General features: G+C 39.4%; 1 protein-coding gene across 8 annotated transcripts in view; it reads left to right on the plus strand.

Moving 5' to 3' along the window:
• Positions 1–16,737, plus strand: part of CORIN (corin, serine peptidase) — a 256,694-nt gene that overhangs the window by 19,616 nt on the left and 220,341 nt on the right. For all 8 annotated transcript variants that reach the window (XM_019412753.2, XM_019412758.2, XM_019412728.2 and 5 more), the window contains exon 2: positions 13,847–13,991. In XM_019412753.2, coding sequence (XP_019268298.2) covers positions 13,847–13,991 — 145 coding nt within the window. The remainder of the gene's footprint in view (positions 1–13,846; positions 13,992–16,737) is intronic.

Genomic DNA, 16,737 nt, shown 5'->3' on the forward strand with positions numbered 1-16,737 from the left:
GACTTACTGTCCTTTCTGCATAGTTTTACTGCCGGATCATGGACTATTGAAGTTACTCATTAAGGTGTGCATCTCCTGGGAGGTAGACTGTCAACTCCCGGAGGGCAGGGGCTATGTCTTTCTCACCTTTGTATCCTTAGAGCTCAGCTGCACAGAGAATAGGTGCTAAATAAGCATGAGTGGAACAAGCCAAATTAATATTTTAGCATGTAGCATAGACATGTTTTGTAATGGAACACAAGACAGGACTTCTGAATTTTCCAACTAGAATATTCATGAAATATAGCAAAACAAATGATGACTGTTAAGTTTGGAATACACCCCTTTGCTACAGGTATTCAGAAAGAAATTGCTGCTTCATCTAACACATAAAATCCTAACTTGTACTTTTTTTTTTTTTTTTTTTGCTGCAAGATCCCTTTCAGGTAGGTTCAGTAGGTTAACTGTTTTCGACATCTGTTTATGTTTTACTTTGCATTGAAATGCCTGAAATGGATTGTTGTAGAGCATAAAATCCATTTTGTCTTGTATGCATTCCCTGATTATTTTCAGCTGTAGGGAGTCAATATTTTAGTTCTGTACTCACTTTCCCAATCTGTTTGAATTTTTTAAAGTCACAACATTTCCATTGTTATAGGATCAGCGAGTCAATTAGGTCTCAAATTTGCACGAAGTCAACAACTTCCTTAGTGCTCCATGAAAAATAGGTTTGGCTTCATTTGACAATATGTTAGGCTCCTCTGGATTTTGCTGTAGCATCCTTAGAAATATAGTAACTTATAGTCAGGATGTGAAATTTAAAACATTTTAATGAATGGATGTCAAATATTTAATTTCCTGAGGGACAGATAACCCAACCCTCTTCCCCCTTTCCTGCTCCCCCCCTCCCCAGCCTCCATTGTTTCCAAAGAAACATACTGAAAAGGCTTTAAGACTCTGTAATACATGCAGAAAGACTTCTGATATTGTATCTACTTTAAAAGGAATCTTTTATTACTTTACGATTTGTGGCTGTCATAAAATGGTAACATCAACATGTTTGAGATTGGGGGCAAAGTCATCTCACAACAAGGACGCAGGGCCCCATTTATCTATCTTGTCTAGATGGGGAGTTGCCTGCTGTTTTGTTCTGAGATCATCTTCTGTAACTGTAACAGAAATTTGACCCTCCCACCTTGCTCTGAAGAAAATGAGGTTTACCTTAAAAGATTTGCCTGTTGCCCCTGAAGACATTGCCTCACTTGAATAAAGATTATTATAACTTTCCCCCAGAGACTGAATTGAACAAACTCAACACAATGTGTTGGAGAGAAATCAAGGCTCTTAGAGCTTTTTGAACTTGAAAGAGACATTGTTATTCTTCTTTTCTTTTGCTTTACCAATTTCATTTTATTTTTGGAATATTTGTGGTTGGCACCAGACATTTATTTTTCAACCCTTACTTACACATATGGAAATATGGTTAGGACACGGTGATGGCTTTATAAGGTCACCTAGATTGTCAGTGGTGGAGACAATATTGTACAAGTTGTCTCTGAAACATTCCAATCTTCCCTCTCATATTTCAGACTTCGGCTAAACAATGCTACCCTCAAAACAGAAACAATGAAGTGATATGCTGCCTGGGTACTGGATTATTATTATTAGTCTCTTCGGCAGGAAAAATATTTGTCGGTATTTAGTGTCTGTATTGAGCATCCCTTCTGGGATGTGGGGATATGGAACTTGGGTTGGGGGTACTATCTGGTGCTGCTGTTAAGTTAATTTTCAAAGGAGAAAATGTGAGCCTGGTTGCCTTGCAGAACCATGTGTTCTGGTGTGAACTGAGTAATTTCATTTTGAGAGAGCTCATGAGTTCTTTGAACTTTTTATGCTTCAATTAAATACCAGAAAATGGGATGAAAAGACTTACTGAAAACCAGATGCTTGTTTTTCATGCCTCTTGGAATATTAAAAACAAACATCACAACAAAAGACATTTGGGTTTGACATAATTCACTGATGGATGATTTTGGAGGCATTTTGCTTAGTGGTAGAGTGGGAGCTAATATTTGAAGAATTAACAGATGTCTGGTCTGAGTGTATCTAAATCACTAATCTCTTATTCAATAAATCTACTTTTAATTCATATAGGGAACGCTTCCACAGCTCATTGAGACCAGAGCGGAGAAAGCATCTAGCGCTGGCAGGTTTTCTTTTCAAATATGGGGTAACAGTTGGCTTGTTTTTTGTCAGTGGATAGACAGTGGAAGGAGATTGGAGAAGCTCTTTCTTGGGTACTGAAAGCACGTTTCAAATCACATTTTGGAATGATGGTCGTACAGGACCATGTTCCATGCTGAATATCGAGCAGCAAGTGGAGTCTTGGGTGTCTGCATGTTTTCGGGACTGTAATTACATTAACACGTGATGGCATAATATTCCCACAGAGTTTAAGGGAGCTTCTACGTCCTGTTCAGGCCACAGCAGGCAGAGTGACCTTGTCCTTCTTGCAGGCTGCTCCCTGCATCACGGAAGCAGCAGAGTACAGAATATATTGACAGTTTATCAGCTTTCTGCCCAGCAGACTAAGGTGCTAGGTTGGTCTCGAGCCAACACATAGTTTGGCGGTGGGATGAAATTGTTCTTGTGAATTGTTTCTAACATTGTAAGCAAATCTTGTTTGGTAGGACAGATGGGTATTGAATTCTGCCATAGTTTTGCATAAAATCCCATCCACCAAAATGTGTGCTGTCATTTGGCTTAGGAATGTTTTTGATATTTGACTTGCTCGTATCATAAACCGCAAAGCGATACATAGAATTTTACTAGATCTATGAGTTAGGATAACTTGTGGGTAGTAGGTAGTAATATTTGTACATGGCTAAAATTAACAGGCTATTGACTAACCAGCCCATCTTAACTAAGTCTACATAATTTCATAATTGTATTTAAGAATATAATCATTTTGGGGCACCTGGGTGGCTCAGTTGGTTAAGCACTCGACTTTGGCTCAGGTTGTGATCTCATGGTTTGTGGGTTCGAGCCCCATGTCCAGCTCTGTGCTGACAGTTCAGAGCCTGAAGCCTGCTTCCGATTCTGTGTCTCTGTCTCTGTCCTTCCCCTGCTCATGCTCTGTCTCTCTCTCAAAAATAAAAAATACACTTTAAAAAATATATAGTCATTTTGATTTTTAAGAAAATCTATAGTATAGTATCATGTTATAAAGGTAGAATTAACCTCCACATTTCAAAATACTCTGTTAATCTGGAACAGTTTATATACTACCTCAAGTTTGTCTAATCTTTGGTTGTAATTTAAGCAAATCCTATTTGAAATAAAAATAATCAACATATCTCTACATATGATATTGTACCTTAAGAAGTAGCAAGCTGATACTAGTCTTTTATAAACAGTGTCTTTGGGTGTGCATACCACTTTTGGAGCTATTGTAGGCCAAGGATAGCATATGTTTGGCAAAACCTTGGAATGGTCAGGAAATAGGGTTTTTGTTGTTGTTAATTAGGTTTTTCACGTATTACATATGAACCTGAACCTCCTTTCTATTCTGACTTTTTACTGTTGAAATGATGTTACTTACACTGTGCTAGGCAGAACAATATCCCTATCTTTGGAAACTGATCATTAGGGCCAATGCCCTGCATTCTCAGGGCAAAATATTCTACACTATAGAAACTGTAGAAGATTCCATATTTTCCAGAATTTCAAGTCATTCTCTGGCAATATTTTATAAATTAATTCTTGACAGTTTACTTATTTTCTTATGATTTTTTCATCTCTCACATCTAAAAGATAGAGAATAGAAAACTTATGCACTTAAAGATTCCAGGTAATTAAGGTTTTATTAGATAATTAGATCAAGGTTATAAAGGTAATTTTGAAATGTGGGCTCTAGAAAGAAATTGAAAAATACCACAGACAGGCCACTTCTAAAATGTATCTCTTAATGGCTGGCTGTGGTAACCTCCATTATGCCATACCTGACCTGGGAGGAGGGGCAGAAACATGGAGACTCAGGAAAAGCTCTATTTCCTACCTCCAAAGGATGAGCTGTTCTCAGGAATGGGTGGTTTTGAGTCTTTTAGGATGAGGGCCATGAGATCTGGTCCTTCATAGGACATCTGGATCCAGCTCTGCATGACTCAGGGTAAAAGCTTAGTCTATCTTCGCAGGGACAGAGCTGGAGTGTGGACAGTGTGTTCTAAAAAGTTCCGAAAACCATAGAATTCGATCAAATTAAAAAATCATGAGATCTCTGGTCTTTCTACTGAGCTTTAGAAAAAGGAACTGAATGACTGAATATTGCTTTGGATTCTGCCTTTTTGTCAGTTGCTTTGAATTATTTTTATAAGTTATTCACAAAGAGCCTCACACTCATCTATAAATGGGTATGGTAATAGCAACCACCTAGTAGAGTTTTTTGAGGATTAAGAGCATTTTTATATGCAAAACACTGAGAGCAGTGCCGGGCTCACAGGAAATGCCCAATTGATTTTTTGCTGTATTGTTATTATTTCTGTTATTATTATGATGGTAGTAATTATTCCAACATGGAACAGCATTTTACTCCTTGTGTTTCCAGGACTCTTCTGACAGTGGAAGGGCAGATTTAGATGAATTTATTGATTCATCATTTTAATACTTTTATGAAGTGCCTACTACAGTCAAGGCCCTTTTCACGTATAGGGCTACACTGGCGAGCAAAAGCCAACATGGTCCCTGACTTTATGGTGCCTACAGTGTGGCAGGAATAACCAACAGAATCTAATGAGCACACACACATATGTAAATTGCAACTGGGATAAAGAGCAGAAAGATGAGAACTAATCATGGTCATGAGTGGATGTAGGAAGGGTGAGTCTTGAGGGACACAGGCTCGTTGGGAGATGGAGGGAGGCCGTTCTAGGCAGAGAGTTCTTCTGAGCATCCGGAAGAGCCAGGTGGCAGAAGGTAGAGAGGGAGGCCATGAGAGGTGTCCAAAGAGGCTAGCATTGGCGGTGCAGACCCAGAAGGGTCCCTAGATCCTGCTACTGCAAAGTGTGGTTCTCAGACCACTAGCATCAGCGTTACCTGGGAGCTGGGGAGGAATGCACAGTCTCAGGCTCCACCCCAGACCTGCTGGCTCAGACTCCTCCCACATGTTTCACATGTACATCGAAGTCTGACAAACACTGTCTCCTATGCCACGTGAAAGAAGTTTGCCTTTGTTTCTGGAGGGTTTTAAGCAGGGCTACAATGTGAGGTTGGAAGGGGACAGGTGAGGATAGGGGGAAACCAGGTAGGAGATTGCTGAAGTTGGGAGAGAATGTGGGGTTTCCAATGGGATTGCGAGATGACCTAGTCCACTAATTGCCTGCATTTTAACCAACCTCACGTTTTATTGCTTGCTCCCTATTAACTCCTGATGAAACATTTTGGCTACTACACTGTATTTAGAAATTTTAAAAAAAAGTGTATATTTATTTTTGGGAGAGTGTAAGTGGGGGAGAGGTGGAGAGAGGGGGACAGGGGATCTGAAGTGGGCTCTGTACTGATAGGATGACAGCAGCGAGCCTGATGTGGGGCTCAAACTCATGAACCTTGAGATCATGACCCGAGCTGAAGTTGGACGCTCAACTGTCTGAGCCATCCACGTGCCCCTCTAGAGATTTTTTAGAAGTTTATTTATTTATTTTGAGAGAGAGAGAGAGAGAGAGTGCAAACAGGGGAGTGCAGAGAGAGAGGAAGAGGGAATCCCAAGCAGGCTTCTCACTGTCAGCACACAGCCCTACTTGGGGCTTGATCTCAGGAATTATGAGATCATGACCTGAGCCAAAATCAAGAGTTGGACGCGTAACTGACTGAACTACCTAGGTGCCCTAGAAATTTTTAATTGAAAATTGATAAGCTGTATTTTACTATGTTGTAAATTTTTTCTTCTGAATTTATCCTTGTTGAAGACATATAAAAGGCACCTAGCTCCTGAGTAGCAGGAGATAATCTACTGTGGCCACACCGAGTTTCTGTTATTCTGGTCAAAGGTAAACACACTTGACACTTCTATTATTTATCAAAAAGTCTCTTATGATTTTTATCTCCCTCCCATACACAGTAAGTAAATTAAAAACCCCAAATATTTCTTGGGACATGTTTTGAACTTTAATTGTGAGTCATCTATTCAACTGAGAAAACGTATATTTAATTGATCCTACTATGTACTATGTACTCTTACCTAGTACTGAGATTGTAGATTGATAATTTTAGTTTGTACATACATGACCATGATCCAAAGTAGAAAATGATAAGTACATAGGTCAGTTAAAATTGCTTCAACTGCAAGTGATGGAATATTCAGACTGACAGTGATTTATCAAGAATTTATTCTTTTCTCATGTGAATGTAGTCTGGAAAATAAGCAGTTCAGGACTGATAGATTAGCTTCACAAATCTATCAGGGATTCAATTTCCTTCTTTCTTGCTACTCGGCTGCCTTCTGCATATAGTTTTTACTTCAGAGTCTAAAATGGTTGCTTGAGCTCCAGCTATTACATCCATATTCCCACCAGCAGGAGAGAGGAAAGACAATACCCCTATCTTTGAGGACCCTTCCTGTAAGTCACATTTACTACTTCTAGTTTCATTTCATGAGCAAGAACTCAGCCACATGGCCTTCCATAGCTGCAAGCAAGGCTGGGAAATGTTCTCTATTCTTAGTGGCCATTAAATATGGACCCAAACAAAATTTAGGATTCTGTTTCTAAGATTAAAGGAAAGAATAGATGCTAGCTAGCAGTCAATTAGTCTCTGCCACCTACCAGAAATTCAGATAAGGCAGAGGGAGATGATTTATAGCTAGGGTATCAAGGGAAACTTTCTGAATGAGGTTAAATATGAATTACTTCTCCGAGGATTCGGACTTAGGCAGGTAAATGTTGGAGAAATAGTGTGGAACCATGATTTCCAAACTGTGGGCTGAGGTCCCCCAAACACTGCAGTGACTCACAGAGGCTCTGCTAGTTATTTTCAGTTTTTGAAGGGAATCCAGTGACACTCAACATTTGTTGGTTATCAAAAGAAATACTAGCTTGAGATAGTTTACAGTTTCAACATTGTACTATATTCCTCTTGATATCATCCTGTCTTCATAAGGCTGGGTTCTTGATGGTTACTGTGTAAAAAGTTGTACCACGGAAAAAATCACACACGATGAATGGTGGTGATTTCCAATCTGATTCCAAGGTTTGAGGTGTGTGTAAGTATTTGTCATTACTTAAGAATCACATGAAAATTTTGCTTATTTCAATTTATGTGTTGTATTTTTTCAAATGGCTACTAAGTGCTTAGGATGCAAAAACTTAAAAAATGAGACTTAAAAAAATGGAATTGTTAGGCATTGCTTTTGGTTTAGGCCACTGAAAAAATATTACCTGGACGCCGATAATTCCCTGAGCCAAGAATGTCTGGGAATCTCTGATTTAGCGGGTTAATAGTGTTACAAAATCACTTCTTTTCATGTCCTTAACAAAGATAGTATTTAAAAAATTTTGCCTAGAAAAAACCCCACTAAAATTTACTCCTTGAATCACAAAAGTTTCTAACTGACTTCAAAGCTCCTAATAGGAAATGTGAGTATGGAATTGTACCAATACTCCTAGTAAAAGCCAATTTTATTAATTTTAGTATATTTTCCCTAAATATTTTCCCGGGAAATATTTTTACTTTTCTTTACCAAACACATTTTCTACTCCATGATTTTGGAATAGACTTTGTAAGGCGTATATAATTTAAAAAAAGAAGTAGTAATTTCCATTAATGATGCACAGAGCAATTTCTGTTTAGGTGATTTAATTCATTTATTTATTCAGTTGGTATTGGTCCACTCCTGATTGTGTTCAGGTTCTACTGTAGATGCTGGTACACTGATGAGAAAAGGGAATGATTTTCATATAAAGAGAGAGTCACAACTGAGTTAGTACTATTTATGCTATGATTACAGAAGCAGGTATCTCCTTGTTCTAAAGCAGCTTCTGCCATTTGCAGCTGTGGAAGTATTCCCAAGACTGTACTATGTGCTAATGAAGTCAGATGCTCCAGGAAGGCAGAACAAGATAAAGGCTAATGTACCTGAAATGTCAACTATGGTCTCTTTGACCTTTGAAATCTTTTTTTAAGTTTATGTATTTATTTTGAGAGAGAGAGAGAACACGAGTGAGAGATCATGTGTGAGCAGGAGAGGGGCAGAGAGAGAAGGAGAGAGAGAATCCCAAGCAGGTTCCATGATGCCAGCATAGAGCCTGACGTGGGCTTGAACTCAAGAACCATGAGATCATGACCTGAGCCAAAATCAAGAGTCGGATGCTTAACTGGGCCACCCAGATGTCCCTGACCTTTGAAATCTTAACAAAATGGACTTGAAATCCCACACACACCTGTGGAAGTCCAAAGCCCTCTCCAAATCTCTACCAACACACTGGGTACATGCTTCTCATGATCGTATCTTGGTTCTAGGCTCTGAATTTTCTGAATTAGTTAAGTTTGGGAATCGTTTTTCATGTTGCCTTTTCTCGTATCCAGTGATATACATCCTCTTCATCATTCTGGCTAGAATGTAGAGAACAAATTAGGGAGAGAAATAATGGATATAGGTAAACATGATGGTAAATTTTTTCTAGAATATAAGATCTATGAAGCTGGAGATTTTTGCCTGCATAATGATATATCCCAAGTGCCCAAACATCACCTGACACACAACAGGTGCTCAATTACTTTTTCCTGAGATAGGAAACTCTAGAAAAATACCAGATAGGAGGATAAAGATTATTTGTTTTGTTTCAGACATGTTAAGTTTGAGGTATTTTTGTAACATCCATTGAGAAGATGTCAAATGGCCAGTTGGATGCAAAAGTCTGGAGCTCAGGGGAAAGATTTATGCTCAGTATTTAAAGATGTAAGTCACATGTACAGGGTTGGCAATTGATGCTATTTGTGTAGGTGACATTGCCTGGAGAGTGTGAATGTGAGAAAAGAGCCTACAGAAAGAGAGGGAATGACCATAGAGGCAGGAGAAAGAGAAGTCAAGGGAAGAAAGTGCTTGAAGCAGATGGGAGTGGCTGAGAATTTGATCATTCAAATGATATTGAGATGTCATTACAATGATGAATGAAAAATGTCATTTGGATATGGCAATATGGACATTGTTGGTGACCATACCAAAAAGTCTTTTGGTGTGGTGACAGAAGTGGGTCCCAAATTGTAGTGGCCACAAGAGTGAACAGTAAGTGAAGACATTTGGACAATAAATATTAACAACCCTTAGGGTGTTTGGGATGCAAAAGAAGGAGAGAAATAGGACAGTGGCTGTTGTAATTAGGCTTGAGGACAGTTAAAAAAAATAACTGGAGAAATCTAAACATGATAAAAAGCTGATGGCAGTGAGAGAGGGGTGGGGAATGAGGGAGAGAAGGAGAGAGAGAGAGAAAGAATTTGGATTTGGATGTATGATTTAATGGAGAATTAAGATGTAAGATTCCTGAGCAGGGAAAAGGAGATGGAGTGTGGGAGGATTAGCCTTTAAAAAAAATTTTTTTTAAAGTTTATTTATTTTGAGAGAGAGAGAGAGAGAGCACGTGGGGTAGGGACAGAGAGAGAGAGAGCAAGAGAGACTTCCAAGCAGGCTCTGTGCTGACACAGTGCAGAGCCTGAAAGGGGGTTTGAACTCATGAATTGTGAGATCATGACCTGAGCCAAAATCAAGAGTCAGATGTTTAACTGATTGAACCGCCCAGGCACCCCAGGATTAGTCTTAAATACGAGGGGCCTTAAATAGCTTCTCTGTTTGAATAGGAAGGAAGGGTCTATAAATGATCAGGCGTGTAGGTTTAGATTTAAGTAAGTGAGGCAATTCTCATTTGACAGTTTTTGTTCTCTGTGTAAGACGGGAATTGAGATGGGTCATTTTTTAGGGTGAGGGCAGAATGGGAGAAGGTAGTTTGAGGAGAATGGAGGAGGCTTTAAGTCAGCAATTGAGTAGTCCTGTTGAGTGACTTTTTACAGCTACACTCAACTGTCCAGGTGTAGATACAGAGAGATAAGATTGTTGGATTCATCTGGTATTGACTTTTACATGATGGGTGAGAAGAAAATTTAGAGGGGTGAGCAGGTTCAGGGCACTAGCAAGAGTATTGTTGCATTAATGGCACAAAGATTTTAAAGAAGGTATGTAGGGAAATGAAAAAAGGAGAGAGCTGATAGACTGGAACAAGATAGAGGAATCCATGGACAGCCGGTCTCCAAAGAGTCAGAGGATGGCTGTCATGGAAATGGTTGAGTCAGCAAGTTCAGAGGTGAGCATGAGGGAGTTAAAAATATGAAAGGAGAGGGATTAGAAGGTCTCCCACATGGAATCAAGTTGACTCAAGAAAATATCCTAGTTAGATAGATTGTATCCGTACATGTGGTATAAACCAACATGGCAGCTTTTAAAAGAAATGTAGCTCTTAAGATATAAGAAATGAGTTTTTACCAGCAGGATTAACAAAACACAAGAAGGACATATTTGAAGTATGTGCAGGTCAATCAGATGCAGTCTTGCCCGCCTGTCCCATGGAATGCTGTGCTTGTGCTTGTCTTACAGTTTCAAGCCCGTGGAGGTAGTTTCTGGAAGAGGGTGCCCTCTGGAGAGAGGGTTGTGGTCCACTGAAACAAAGCTCAGGAATTTCCCCAGCAGGTTATCTCATCTGGTGTTATTAACTCAACAAGAGAGTCTAAGAGTTATGCTATGCCCAGGGGAAACTCCTCTGGCCTCTGAGTAATGCAGCACTTATAGCTATAGTCCTAAGTGGTCATGAGTACAGGAGGACAGTTATGAAATTGACAATAGTGCTGGCTTTCTTCTAAGTATTTCTTTCTCTTCTCCCCTTGATAAGAGCAAACAATTTCCTAGACACGGGAGAACATATTTGCACAAATCGTGAATATGGTTTCTGGAGGTCAAGTACTTGTTGACTTGTTGACTTGACTCCTATATCCATAGGAGATATCAGAATGAGCTTCTAGCACTTTCTCCGCTGACTCTTCATGGATCAATACTAAATAGGATGTGCTTGGCTACAAGATTCCAGACAGTGCTGAGGCCATTGTGAATTTGCTACCTAAGAAGATGATCTCTGTAACCTCCCATGGCCATCTTAACAAAGAAACCTTTTGTACTGTTATAGAAGCCAAAGAAAGTTCATAACTTCTTTACCTCTCTGATTGTATCTTACCACTCTTTAAAACTATAGTAGGACTTTTCAGGGGTACTTTTCTCAGAATTATGTTTGCCTCAAGTGCTGGTTCTCTGTAATGCTTTACCTGATCCTGCAGCAAGAAATTGTATTCTTATCTTTTGAATTCTTACGGCACTTCAGCTGTAAGTGTCATGGTGCTTAACATTTGCTACCTTGACATGTAGATATATTGTTTATGGACTTATCTCTCCTATAAGACTGTGAGCTTTTGAGGGACAGTTAGTCTGAAATCATAGTTACATCCATCACCATGCTGATGATAATCTTAGGTTTTCAATAACTACTTGCTGAGTAAATGAAGCTAGTCAGTAGATTCTCCTACTGTCTCTGTTGGGCTGTAGTCCCACACTTGCTTATTTCCATGCCTGAAAGGACACCACCCGTCCAACGCTGGTGTTGTAGTTATTGTGCTATTGCAGATCTTATATTAAATTGTGTCAGTGTGTTGGTTTGCAAACTTAGGAGCTTCCTGGGTAAAATTTGAAACTGGCTTTTACACACAAAGTGCAAGGAGATACTGAAGAAAAAGACAGACCACTTCAGATTGGTAGATGGTAGGTTTAAGAAGCAAGGTAACTTACTATGAGGCTTGTCTTAGGCAGACAAGATGAGTGAATTTCCACACCTGCCTGCCTGAATCATAAAAGTTTATATAGAGGCCTTAACTAGGTTTAGTCATGTGTATTGTCCAGATGGTCTCAACAACACATTGCTCTCTCAAGGCTGCATTCTTGAAAATGGCTCTGGCTGTGGGAACAGTGGTACATTTCAAGGACGGGGGAGGGGGTGAGGAGCCTCTGATTGCCTGGGTCCCGCTCACGGGTCGATGGGTGGTCACATTCTTTTTATGGTCTCCTCTAACACAGTGCCATGTCTTCGTGCAGATCAAATTGTAAATTAACTCAGATCTCACTTTGGCTGGTGGATTAAGCCAGGTGCAGAGGGAATGGGTCAGTAAAGACATTAACCTAGCAGATCAAGCCATTCTCAAGCTAACATCATAGGTTCTTTCAAATAATATGTCTCATGGGGTATGCTTAAAATTACAGAGGGTGCCATTACATCATAGTACATGTAGTGAACACTGCCTGCAATATGTGTTAGCGAATAAGAATTGATTCTGATTTAGGGGGAATAAAGCAGAAATGGAATATCACATATGCCTTGCAATCCAGAAGAACGTATCCAAGTTGCCTTTTTATCCATGAGAAATTATCAAGTACTTGTTATATGCTGTAAACGATCAAGTACAGGACCATTCTATTAGGACAACTTCTTGATTAGGATAAAGGTCTATCTCAAAGGCCATTCATTTTTCAAAATTAGACATTCGTTATAAGGGAAGAACCAACAAAACCTGATAATGCGTGGCATGGGGGGATGATGGAGAAGTGAGGAGTCTTAGGGTACTGGAGTAGTGGAATGTCTGTTAGCAAAAATATGGAAATCAAGAGAAGAACTAGTTTGAAGGTAGAGACAGAGAAAGAGATTAATTTGGTTTTGGACTTGTTGAGAAGAGATGCCGCTGAGCACCGGGCATTGGAAATACATGATACAACTTGGAAGGAAGTTGGAGACTCGAGAAAGGTTCAGGAGTCATTCATGCAGAGGTTATCATTCAAGCTCTGAAACTGTCACAGAAGAAAATGCTAGGAGAGTCAAAAGTCTAAGAGGAAGCCGTGAGAAACACCTTCACATGGAACTGGAAGAGTTGCTCATAGTGAGGGACTCAAATCACTTTTAATTTCATCTCAGACTTCTGTTGAAAATGTCAGTGCCCTAAACTAGCCATTTGCAAGAAATGAACTTCCAGACATCATTTCTGGCAAGAGACCGAACTAAAAATTAAGGTATTTAATTTTAGTTTAAGTTAGCAAAATTTCAAGTACTTTAAGATAAGAACGTTGTCGGAACCATCTCATAATGCTTTCACAAATAGATAGACTGCAGGGGCAACCTGGACAGTGGAAGGTATCCTCAGGGGTTGTCTGTGTTTAACTGGTCAACAGGACAGGCTCTCTTTTTCATTGTTCAGCTTGTCACTAAATACATGGTCAGTAATATTTAATCTTGTTGAATTATAAATGGCTGAAAATTAATTTTATCCAGATTCATGCAGATTGGGCTTAGGACTGAGGGGACAAACAACAATGAAATCTGGATAATGTCCTGTCTACACCTACTCACCAATATTTTATCACTGTACTAGGTAGTGTTTGCTTGTAGCTCTGGGCCAAGATAAGTCCTTGCCATGGAAACTCAGAGCCCTTTGAAATAATACCAAATTGGCAAATATGTTAAAAAATTCAAGATGGGATATCGTTAAAAGTTCATGTACTCCTGAAAAACACTTCAGAAACAGATGATTTTATCTGCCTTGAATGTGGTTGTATAGTTATTTGTTCACTTAATAGTGTGATTTAATGCCTAAGTCCATTTTCATGCCCTAAAGTACACGCACTAGAATCTCTCAGGAATGCTGCTTCTCTGAATGGACAGCTGTACTCTATAATTTCATACCGTGTATTGCGTTGCTTTGTAATATTAAAACCATGTTTCATATTCCTCTTTTACGTTAGGTCTTGGGAGCTGTTGACAATAACATGGGTGATGGCTGCTCTCAGAAGCTGGCAACTGCGAATATTCTCCGCTTCCTGTTGCTGGTCTTGATTCCGTGTATCTGTGCCCTCATTGTCCTGCTCGTGATCCTGCTCTCCTTTGTTGGTGAGTGATGCCACTATTAAAGAAAAATGAAGTCAAAATGAAAATGAGCATAACCGTCATTTCTACTTAGTACTTATTTAACCCGAAGTGTCAACTTGATGAAAGGTTTACCTGTTGACTATCTAATGCAAATCTGAAGTTTCTGCCAGTGTAATCACTCTGCTAGTGATTATTATCAATATAAATTAATGAAGTAATTAATTAAAAGCACTTAAGGTGTGATTACCAGGTACCAGGGACTTTGAAAGTCCCTGAGAACTTAGGGATGGTTAACTTTAAGTCCTTCTTTCTCATGGGGAACTCATGGGGGAGAGGAAGAGATGATTACTACACAAGGCAACACAAGTTGATGATGGAGGCTTACCCTAGGTACTTTGGGGGAAATCGAAGAAGGGTTCATGAGGCATTAACATTTTAACTTTTGGAGAGTTCATAGCAATTCAGGTAAGAAGGCCATAGTACAAGTACAGGGTTTGGCAGAGAAAATAGCAAGTGTAAAAGTATAACCTTGTGCTAGATGGAGGTAGACTTAGGAGATTGGGTAGAATTTTGGCAGTGGGAGTAAATGCAGTTAGATTGATAGATAAAAGTCCAAATGACACAGGCCCTTGCATGTTGTCCTAAGGGAATTGGGCTTAAGATCCTAGGTAATTGGTTTTCAAATTCTATTCCATGAAACCAAGGTTCTGAGGAAGAATTCCAAGGATTACACAAATGTTTTCTTTTTTCTTTCTTTTTAAAAAAATTGTTTTAAGTTTATTATTTATTTTTGTGTGTGAGAGAGAGAGAGCACACACAAGCAGGGGAGGGGCAGAGAGGAGAGACAGAATCCCATGCAGGCTCCATGCGGTTAGCACAGAACCCAGTGTGGGCCCAAACTCACAAACCTTGAGATCATAACCTGAGCCAAGCTCAAGAGGAATATGCTTAACCAATTATGTCACCCAGGTGCCCCCTTTTTTTTTTTTTTTTAATTTTAGAGAGAGAGGGGGGAGAGCTGGAAAGAGGGGCAAAGGGAGAAAGAGAGAATTTTTAAAACATGTTTATTTATTTTTGAGGCAGGGGGAAGGGCCAGAGAGAGGGAGAGAGGCAGAGAAGGGGACAGAGGATCTGAAGCAGGCTCAAAGCCCAATTTGGGGCTCGAACTCATGAACCATGAGATCATGACCTGAGCTGAAGTCGAATGCTTAACCCCTGAGCCACCCAGATGCCCCAGGAGAGAGAGAGAGAGAGAGAGAGAGAGAGAGAGAGAAAGAAAGAGAAAGAGAATCTTAAGTTGTCTTCACACTGAGTGTGGAGCTTGACATGGGGCTCAATCCCACTAGCCTGGGATCATGACCTGAGCTGAAATCAAGAGTCAGAACCTCAACCAACTGAGCCACCCAGCCTCCCTGCAAATGTTTGTTTTGGCTTTCAATTTATAAAAGAAATCTTAAACACATACTCAAACTAGATATTACACACCAATTTTTAACCGAGTGGAGACCAACAACCAAGTAATTTGTGCTGACAGATTAATTCATTTGTATTTGGATCTTGCTATCTCTGTAAATGAATCAAATGCTAAACTTAAAAGGTGAACTGTTAGTGGGGAGAAACCCCAAAATACTGCTTTTGGTAGTTACCTATTGCTATGAATCAGGAGTTTTTTGATCATGTGCATTCAAATGAAATAGAGAAATAAATAGCAAGATGATTTTGATCAAATTGCTTACCAACAATTTTGAATTTTTGTATTTCATCAAAACTACCTATTATTTTCTAATTGGTTTTTAATAAGTTATACACTTATAACTTATACAGTAAATTAATCCTAATAAAATACAGCTTCTATTTGTAGATATTAGGAACTTATATAGTATTAATTTGAAAATAGTATTTATTTTCTAGAAAAATGCTTGAGAACTGCTGCTATGAGTGGTAGTTTACCATTAGAGGATCTTTCCAAGCAGGGATAAATCTGATCATATTTGCATCTGCAAAAGACAGTAGGTCTAGATAAACCACAGAGGATTGGAGGCAGAAAGTCAGGAGGCCTTTTTGAGGCTCTGGCTATGGTCTAAGTAAGAAAATGATAAGGGCTTGAATTAAGGCATTTGGTGCATTAAAATCAGAAATCAGGACTGATTGGATTTTGCTGTGAAGGAAAAGAGGGATCAATGCTGACCTCTGAATTTTTGGCTTAGGCAACCAGGGTGATTTTGGTACCATTTGTTCAAGGAGGAAATAAAAGTGGAAGAGTGTGATGTAGGTAGATGGAAGGCAGGTTGGAAGTTTAGTTTGGACATGTTAACTTAGAGATACTTGTGGGAAAACAAAATATATTGGCATCATAGTTTAAGTGCATTTATCTTGATCAAATTCAACAGTGTAGGCAAGACTAAGAAATGAATGTAGGTATAGGGGCGCCTGGGTGGCTCAGTCGGCTAGGCGCCTGACTTCCGCTCAGGTCATGATCTCACAGTTTGTGAGTTCAAGCCCCGCGTCGGGCTCTGTGCTGACAGCTCAGAGCCTGGAGCCTGCTTCAGATTCTGTGTCTCCCTCTCTCTCTAACCCCTCCCCTGCTCATGCTGTGTCTTTCTCTCTCTGTTTCTCTCTGTCTCTCTCAAAAATAAATAAACATTAAAAAAAATTAAAAAAAAAAAGAAATGAATGTAGGTATAGAAGAACATGTTGCTTTCCTAAGGAAATTTCAAAGGAAATTGTGACTACACATGATTTTTGGCTTTCGTGTTCACTTTAGAAC

The sequence above is a fragment of the Panthera pardus genome, unplaced genomic scaffold (genome assembly GCF_024362965.1).
Source record: "Panthera pardus isolate Hobbes unplaced genomic scaffold, ASM2436296v1 HiC_scaffold_13, whole genome shotgun sequence".
NCBI classification, from domain to species: domain Eukaryota; kingdom Metazoa; phylum Chordata; class Mammalia; order Carnivora; family Felidae; genus Panthera; species Panthera pardus.